The 7,990-nt window shown below is 37.1% G+C and overlaps 1 protein-coding gene across 1 annotated transcript; it reads left to right on the top strand.

The window, feature by feature from the left end:
* The first annotated feature begins 4,789 nt into the window (after positions 1 to 4,789).
* Positions 4,790 to 7,365, top strand: LOC126159254 (SCAN domain-containing protein 3-like). Its single transcript, XM_049916502.1, has 8 exons — positions 4,790 to 4,881; positions 5,006 to 5,313; positions 5,356 to 5,577; positions 5,645 to 5,885; positions 6,003 to 6,200; positions 6,348 to 6,640; positions 7,025 to 7,153; positions 7,247 to 7,365. Exons 1-8 carry the CDS (start codon positions 4,790 to 4,792, stop codon positions 7,363 to 7,365), a joined length of 1,602 nt encoding a protein of 533 aa, XP_049772459.1.
* The last annotated feature ends 625 nt before the right edge of the window (positions 7,366 to 7,990 follow it).

Genomic DNA, 7,990 nt, shown 5'->3' with positions numbered 1-7,990 from the left:
AGTCTGACTTTGTGTCACAATCGTTGTATGAAAACTTTTTGAAAACTAAGTTCAGCCTCTCATTTAAATTGCCACACAAAGATACATGCAAGAAATGTGATATCTTTCAAATTAAAACCAACTCTCTAAATGCACTAGAGAACACTTCTGACAATGTGAAAGCTCTTGAAGATTTAAACATGGAAAGAGAGCTACATCATCAACAGGTTGACCGTGCAAGGGCAACACCACGAAAAGACAAAGACAAAGCAATAAATGGTGAATGCACAGTCCTTGTGTTTGATCTGCAAAAGACAAATTCGCTCACAAAAGTTCCCATTGATGTTGTGTATTACAAACGTCAACTTTCTTGCTTCAATTTGGGTATCCATGATATGGGTACATCCAAAGGAACTACGCACCTTTGGCATGAGGGAATAGCAGGTCGAGGACCAGATGAGATAGGATTGTGTCTTATGAAACACCTAAATGCTAATCCTATGAAAGAAACTGTTGTGTTTTGGTCAGACTCATGTGGTGGCCAAAATAGAAATTTCAAACTGGTAACAATACTAATGCGTATCATTCAAGATCCTGCTCAGTGTGTCAAAGAAATCGTTCAAAAATTTTTATTCCCAGGTCACAGTGCCCAATGACACTGATTTCAGTCATATTGAGAACAAGATGAGATGCAACCAAAACATTTACCATATGCATGAAATTCAGAACATAATGAAAACATGCAGAGTCAAGAAACAAAAGTTTGGTGTGGTGGAAATGAAACGTGATGATTTCTTCAGCTCTGACAGCTTAACATCAGTTTTAAGAAACAGGAAAAAAGTTGATGGGCGAACTGTAGCTTGGATGAAAATAAGATGCATCAGAATAAGCAAAGAGAAGCCCAATGTAATGCAGTTCAAGTACACACACAATGATGACGTGGAGTACTATGAAGTTAGTTTCTCCAAACGAGCTAGAGGTCGGACACCAAATCTTCACCACATAGCACCGAATCTCAAGTATCCCAGAGGAAGACCACTTACGAGTGCAAAGAAGAAAGATCTTGACTCAATGCTGTGCTTCATTCCCCCTATCTACCATGATTTTTGCAAGAACTTGCGAAGTGCTGCAGAGATAGCTGGAAATTCCAGTGAAGATGGGTTATCAGAAGATGAATGAGATTCCCGAAAATTCTGTATAAAATGTACTAGACACAGCTTCCTTAAACTATATGACGTTTTCTGTTGAAGAATGAAACAAGGCTGCTATAAACATAACATGTGTGACGAAACAAAAGTGCTTTAATAGTTACATGTGTGCTGAGACAATGTACTTATTCAAACTTTATTTCACTTCCTTATAATCACCATCATTTTTTCAGACCTGTAATAGGTGCATTTTGATTGAAAAGCCAATAAACAAGATTCAGTATATGTTAGGAATCTGTTGAAGATAATTTACTGCCCTCAATATCTCATCAGATTTTTTTTTCTGTAGTTGAACTTTAGAGCTGAATATCTCGAAACATGTAATTTGTAATTGGTTCACTCTGGCATAGGACCCTCCAATTATTGTTGTTGTTTTTGTGGTCTTCAGTCCTGAGACTGGTTTGATGCAGCTCTCCATGCTACTCTATCCTGTGCAAACTACTTCATCTCCCAGTAAGTACTGCAGTCTACATCCTTCTGAATCTGCTTAGTGTATTCATCTCTTGGTCTCCCTCTACTCTGCCCTCTAATACTAAATTGGTGATCCCTTGATGCCTCAGAACATTTCCTGCCAACCAATCCTTTCTTCTAGTCAAGTTGTGCCACAAACTCCTCTTCTCCCCAATTCTACTCAATACCTCCTCATTAGTTATGTGATCTACCCATCTAGCAGGTAGCACCACATTTCGAAAGCTTCAATTCTCTTCCTGTCCAAACTATTTATTGCCGATGTTTCACTTCCATACATGGCTACACTCCATACAAATACTCCCAGAAACTACTTCCTGACACTTAAATCTATACTCGATGTTAACAAATTTCTCTTCTTCAGAAATGCTTTCCTTGCCATTGCCAGTCTACATTTTATATCCTCTCTACTTCGACCATCATCGGTAATTTTGCTCCCCAAATAGCAAAACTCCTTTAATACTTTAAGTGTCCCATTTCCTAATCTAATTCCCTCACCATCACCCGATTTAATTCGACTACATTCCATTCTCCTCGTTTTGCCTTTGTTGATGTTGATCTTATATCTTCCTTTCAAGGCACTGTCCATTCCATTCAACTGCTCTTCCAAGTCCTTTGCTGTCTCTGACAGAATTACAATGTCATTGGCTAACCTCAAAGATTTTATTTCTTCTCCATGGATCTTAATACGTACTCCAAATCAGGGAGAGGCTACAACCCCGTCTCACTCCCTTCTCAACCACTGCTTCCCTTTCATGTCCCTCGTCTCTTATAACTGCTATCCGGTTTCTGTACAAATTTTAAATAGCCTTTCACTCCCTGTATTTTAGCCCTGCCACCTTCAGAATTTGAAAGAGAGTATTCCAGTAAGCATTGTCAAAAGCTTTCTCTAAGTCTACAAATGCTAGAAACGTAGGTTTGCCTTTCCTTATTCTATCTGCTAAGATAAGTCATAACGTCAGTGTTGCCTCACGTGTTCCAATATTTCTGCGGAATCCAAACTGATCTTCCCCGAGGTTGGCTTCTACCAGTTTTTCCATTCGTCTGTAAAGAATTCGCATTATTATTTTTCAGCTGTGACTTATTAAACTGATAGTTCGGTAATTTTCAATTCTGTCAACACCTGCTTTCTTTGGGATTGGAATTATTATATTCTTCTTGAAGTCTGAGGGTATTTCACCTATTTCATACATCTTGCTCACCACATGGTAGAGTTTGGTCAGGACTGGCTCTCCCAAGGCCGTCAGTAGTTCCAATGGAATGTTGTCTACTCCGGGGGCCTTGTTTCGACTCAGGTCTTTCAGTGCTGTGTCAAACTCTTCATGCAGTATCGTATCTCCCATTTCATCTTCACCTACATCCTCTTCCATTTCCATAATATTGTCCTCAAGTACATTGTCCTTGTATAGACCTTCTATATACTCCTTCCACCTTTCTGCTTTCCCTTCTCTGCGTAGAACTGGGTTTCCATCTGAGCTCTTGATGTTCATACAAGTGATTCTCTTTTCTCCAAAGGTCTCTTTAATTTTCCTGTAGGCAGTATCTATCTTACCCCTAATGAAGTAAGCCTCTACATCCTTACATTTGTCGTCTAGCCATGCCTGCTTAGCCATTTTGCACTTCCTGTCGATCTCATTTTTGAGATGTTTGTATTCCTTTTTGCCTGCTTCATTTACTGCTTTTGTTATGTTCTCCTTTCATCAATTAAATTCAATATTTCTTTTGTTACCCAAGGATTTCTACTAGCCCTCATCTTTTTACCTACTTGATCCTCTGCTGCCTTCAGTACTTCATCCCTCAAAGCTACCCATTCTTCTTCTACTGTATTTCTTTCCCCAATTCCTGTCAATTGTTCCCTTATGCTCTCCCTGAAACACTGTACAACCTCTGGTTCAGTCGGTTTATCCAGGTCCCATCTCCTTAAATTCCCATCTTTTTGCAGTTTCTTCAGTCTTAATCTAGTGTTCATAACAAATAGATTGTGGTCAGATTCCACATCTGCCCCTGGAAGTGTCTTACAATTTAAAACCTGGTTCCTAAATCTCTGTCTTACCATTATATATAATCTATCTGATACCTTCTATTATCTCCAGGCTTCTTCCATGTATACAACCTTCTTTCATGATTCTTGAACCTTGTGTTAGCTATGTTTAAGTTATGCTCTGTGCAAAATTCTACCAGGCAGCGTCCTCTTTCATTTCTTCCACAATCCATATTCATTTCCCTACGTTTCCTTCTATCCCTTTTCCTACTATCGAATTCCAGTCACCCATGACTATTAAGTTTTCGTCACCCTTCACTATCTGAATAATTTCTTTTATCTCATCATACATTTCATCAATTTCTTCATCATCTGCAGAGCTAGTTGGCATATAAACTTCTACTACTGTAGTAGGCATGGGATTTGTGTCTATCTTGTCCACAGTAATGCATTCACTAGGCTGTTTGTAGTAGTTTACTGTATCCCTATTTTTTTATTCATTATTAAACCTACTCCTGCATTACCCCTATTTGATTTTGTATGTATAACCCTGTATTCACCTGACCAAAAGTTTGTTCCTCCTGCCACCGAACTTCACTAATTCCCACTACATATAACTTTATCCTATCCATTTCTCTTTTTAAATTTTCTAACCTACCTGCCTGACTAAGGGATCTGACATTCCACACTCCTATCTGTAGAACGTCAGTTTTCTTTCACCTGATAACTATGTCCTCTTGAGCAGTCCCTACCCACAGATTCGATTGGGGGACTATTTTACCTCTGGAATATTTTACCCAAGAGGGCGCCATCATCATTTAACAATACAGTAAAGCTGCATGCCCTCGGGAAAAATTACGACTGTAGTTTCCCCTTGCTTTCAAACATTGTCAGTACCAGCACAGCAAAGCTGTTTTGCTTAGTGTTACAATAGCCAGATCAGTCAATCATACAGATTGTTGCCTCTGCAACTACTGAAAAGACTGCTGCCCCTCTTTAGGAACCACACATTTGTCTGTCCTCTCAACAGATACCCCTCCTTTGTGGTTGCACCTACGGTATGGCTATCTGTATTGCTAAGGCACGCAAGCCTCCGCACCAATAGCAAGGTCCATGGTTAATGGGGATGATACGATTATTAATGGAATAAATAATGTCTGGTGTACCCTCAAGAACAGTGACTAACAGGAAAATATGTGAAGAGAAAAAGTTTTCCAAGAAATATGGGAAGAAGAGTTTTGCTTTGTAAGTGTACACAAAGAAGGTACTGCTACTTTCTTAATATGCAGGGATACGATTGTGGGACTGAAGAGATACAATTTAATTTTCTACTACACAAAGAAGGTACTGCTACTTTCTTAATATGCAGGGATACGATTGTGGGACTGAAGAGATACAATTTAATTTTCTACTACACAAGTAAGCACAATTCATTTACAGTAGCTTTTCCTTTGAATTCAAATGAAAGAAAGGAAAAAATTGCTCATCTAAAATCTACCATTCATCATCAACAAAACATTATATTAGCAGCAGTTGTGCAAAGTGAGGCTGTCACAAGAGCATCATACCAAGTGTGTAATACTCTGGTAAAAAATATGAAAGCTTTCACTGATGCTGAATTAATGAAGCAATGTATGATGAGTGTTTGTGAAACATTGTTTCAAAATTTCTCCAACAGTAAATAAACATCAGCTAAAATAAATGAGCTCACACTTTCAGAATCTACCTGTGTACGTTGTATAGAAGATATTCCAAAATATTTGTTTGAGGCAGTAATTAATAATGTCAAACTACTCAAATCCTTCAGTATTACATGTGATTCCCGTACAGATTTAGCTTCAATGGCTCAGTTTTCATTATTTGTGTGTTACTGCACAAATGATGGGGTAATAAAGGAAGATCATTTAGCAATTATAACCATGAAAGGTCGCACAAAAGGATGTGATTTTGTGGATGCAATTAAAGAATTTGTAAAAAAATGACTTATCTATGAGCAAATTAATATCAGTATGTACAGATGATTATCCATCAATGACGGATGTCAACAAAGGTTTGATAGCACTAATTAAGAAGGAATGGAACTTGCCAAATTTACTATCCATTCACTGCTTACTGCATCAGGAAAGTTTGGCATGTCAAATTTCAAATAGCAAATTGAAGAATGTTATGCAAACGGTTATAAGCATTATAAACTTCATTTGTGCCCGTGAACTTAATCGCCGAAAATTTAAGGAACTTCTGCAGGAATTGCAAGCTTGTTACAGTGATTTTCTCCTACATACTGCTGTCAGATAGCTAAGCAAAGGAAAAGTGCTGGAACGGTTTGTCAATTTGAAATCGGAAATTATTTTATTCTTACAACAAAGAGGCAAAAATTATCCTGAACTTGATAATGATGGATGGGTGATACTTACAGCTTTTTTGACCAATATTACACAAAAATTCAACACAGTTATCTTTGAATTACAAGGACCAAACAAGATAATTGGGCAAATGACTAACAAAATATTTGCATTTGAAGCCAAACTGCAATTATATATAAATGAACTCAAAGTAAAAGATCTGTCTAATTTTCCAACTGTTGCTATGCTCCGAACAGGCTTAACTATCGCCGAAACTATTTACCAAAACACGAAAGAATAATTGGAGACCTATTTGGAAGAAATAAAAACCAGATTTGCAAATGTTAGAAATATTTGAAGCTGTTTCAGTCTCGTAGAGAACCCTTGGCATGTTGGACATGATGATCTCAAATTATTCTGCCAATTTGGATTTCTTAAAACTAATTTGCCAAATGAAATAATCGAACTTCAGTATGACACACAGCTTAAAGCTCTGTTTATAGAACATTGTGAAACACAACAGTACACTGAATTTTGGAAATGTGTGCCTAACAATTATAAAAATTTACGAGAGTGCGCCCAGTTCATTTTAACACCATTTCCTTCAACTTACCTTTGTGAAACTTCATTTTCAAAAATGAAGTACTTGAAAAATAAATATCGTAATGGGTTGTCCTGTCATTTAGAAGATGCAATGGGGATTGCATGCAGCCCAAACGACGCAGATGTAGACGACATAGACAAAAAAGTTCAACATTACAAGTCACATTAATGAAAAATTATATATTTGTATTTTCGTTTGTTTTGCAATTATAATGAATAAAAATCAGATTCAATAAGAGACCGGTAGCTTTCTTATATAGCCAGTTGCATGTGCAGTGCATCTGTCCTTTTCTTATTTTTTTAATTTCTTTTTTATTTCTACATTTTTTTGAAAGTTTGAGGTTAATGCAATTATAATAAAGTTTTTGTGGCCATTTGAATAATGTAATATAATATTTTAATACTACATCTTTTGTATGAAAGTACTTTAAAATAAATTTCAGGAACAAGATCCACTGATCCCAAATTTGTTTTTGGTAGTGGCTCAGAATTACTACTGATTCCCTTCCTTCCCTTCATCCTTCATATTCTCCTGCCTATCTACATGAATATTGTAAGATTATGCAAGTCATGTGAATTTTATTTTCACAGAGATAATTAAACTGGAATGAATTAGTCAAATGCACTGTATGTTTTTTTCCAGTTAATTGAAATTTGATCAGCAGCATTTTATGCAGTTTTCAACACTTGTAAACATGCTGTGAAAGTCTGTGAATACCACATGTCATCATTGACTCATGCTACAACGATTATTCCAGTCGATCTCAACACTCGACTCCTGTGAAGACTGACTTAAAATGTAATTGTTGACAACGTGACACAACTACTTATACGTCTCCTACGAATATATCCCTTATAATCTAATAGTTGTCAAACTGGCGGACGGGTATTTAAAAATCTTTTTCCCTGTATTGCAGAATTTCAGTGTCATAAATATGGCTTCTTGTTGTCAGCAACTGCACAGTGATGTTATTTGGCGAAGGAGTCACATACATCCAACAGTTGTGAGTGGTTTGTTTCCGAAAGTACTATTTAATTTTAACATGTGATAATGTTTACAGTTTCTGAAGAACGGTAAATGATCTATATCCAAATCCGGTAAAGAATAAATGGTTTGTAGCTGGGCGGCTGTACCTGTCTCCTTCGTCAAATGAAAAATACACTGGAAGAATTGTAAGTAGGAGCGAGTAAAGTTGTTCTATCACCTTTACAGGTGTCACTTGGTACAGGGGCAGATAGATTTGTCATTGCGGCGGGAGGGGACGTAAAAATGGAAATGTTTTCTTGTTTGTTTCTCAGTGCTGACAACAAGTGGGTGCTTTTGCCCCGTACCAATTATCTGCTGTTGTATCAATCTTAAATGAAAGAGCGTTGGATTCATGAATATGCATTGTAGAGACGGTCATATG

This window comes from Schistocerca cancellata, chromosome 2 (genome assembly GCF_023864275.1).
Source record: "Schistocerca cancellata isolate TAMUIC-IGC-003103 chromosome 2, iqSchCanc2.1, whole genome shotgun sequence".
Taxonomy (NCBI): domain Eukaryota; kingdom Metazoa; phylum Arthropoda; class Insecta; order Orthoptera; family Acrididae; genus Schistocerca; species Schistocerca cancellata.
The sequence above is the reverse complement of the archived record's forward strand: the minus strand, read 5'-3'. Positions and strand labels throughout refer to the sequence as shown.

Excerpts from the sequence above, each read along its gene's own strand:
- LOC126159254 (XM_049916502.1), top strand. The coding sequence starts at position 4,790 with ATGTCTGGTGTACCCTCAAGAACAGTGACTAACAGGAAAATATGTGAA. Across the intron at positions 6,201-6,347 it reads GAACTCAAAGTAAAAGATCT|TCTCGTAGAGAACCCTTGGC; the intron begins GTCTAATTTTCC and ends AAGCTGTTTCAG. Across the intron at positions 6,641-7,024 it reads GTACTTGAAAAATAAATATC|GAACAAGATCCACTGATCCC; the intron begins GTAATGGGTTGT and ends AATAAATTTCAG.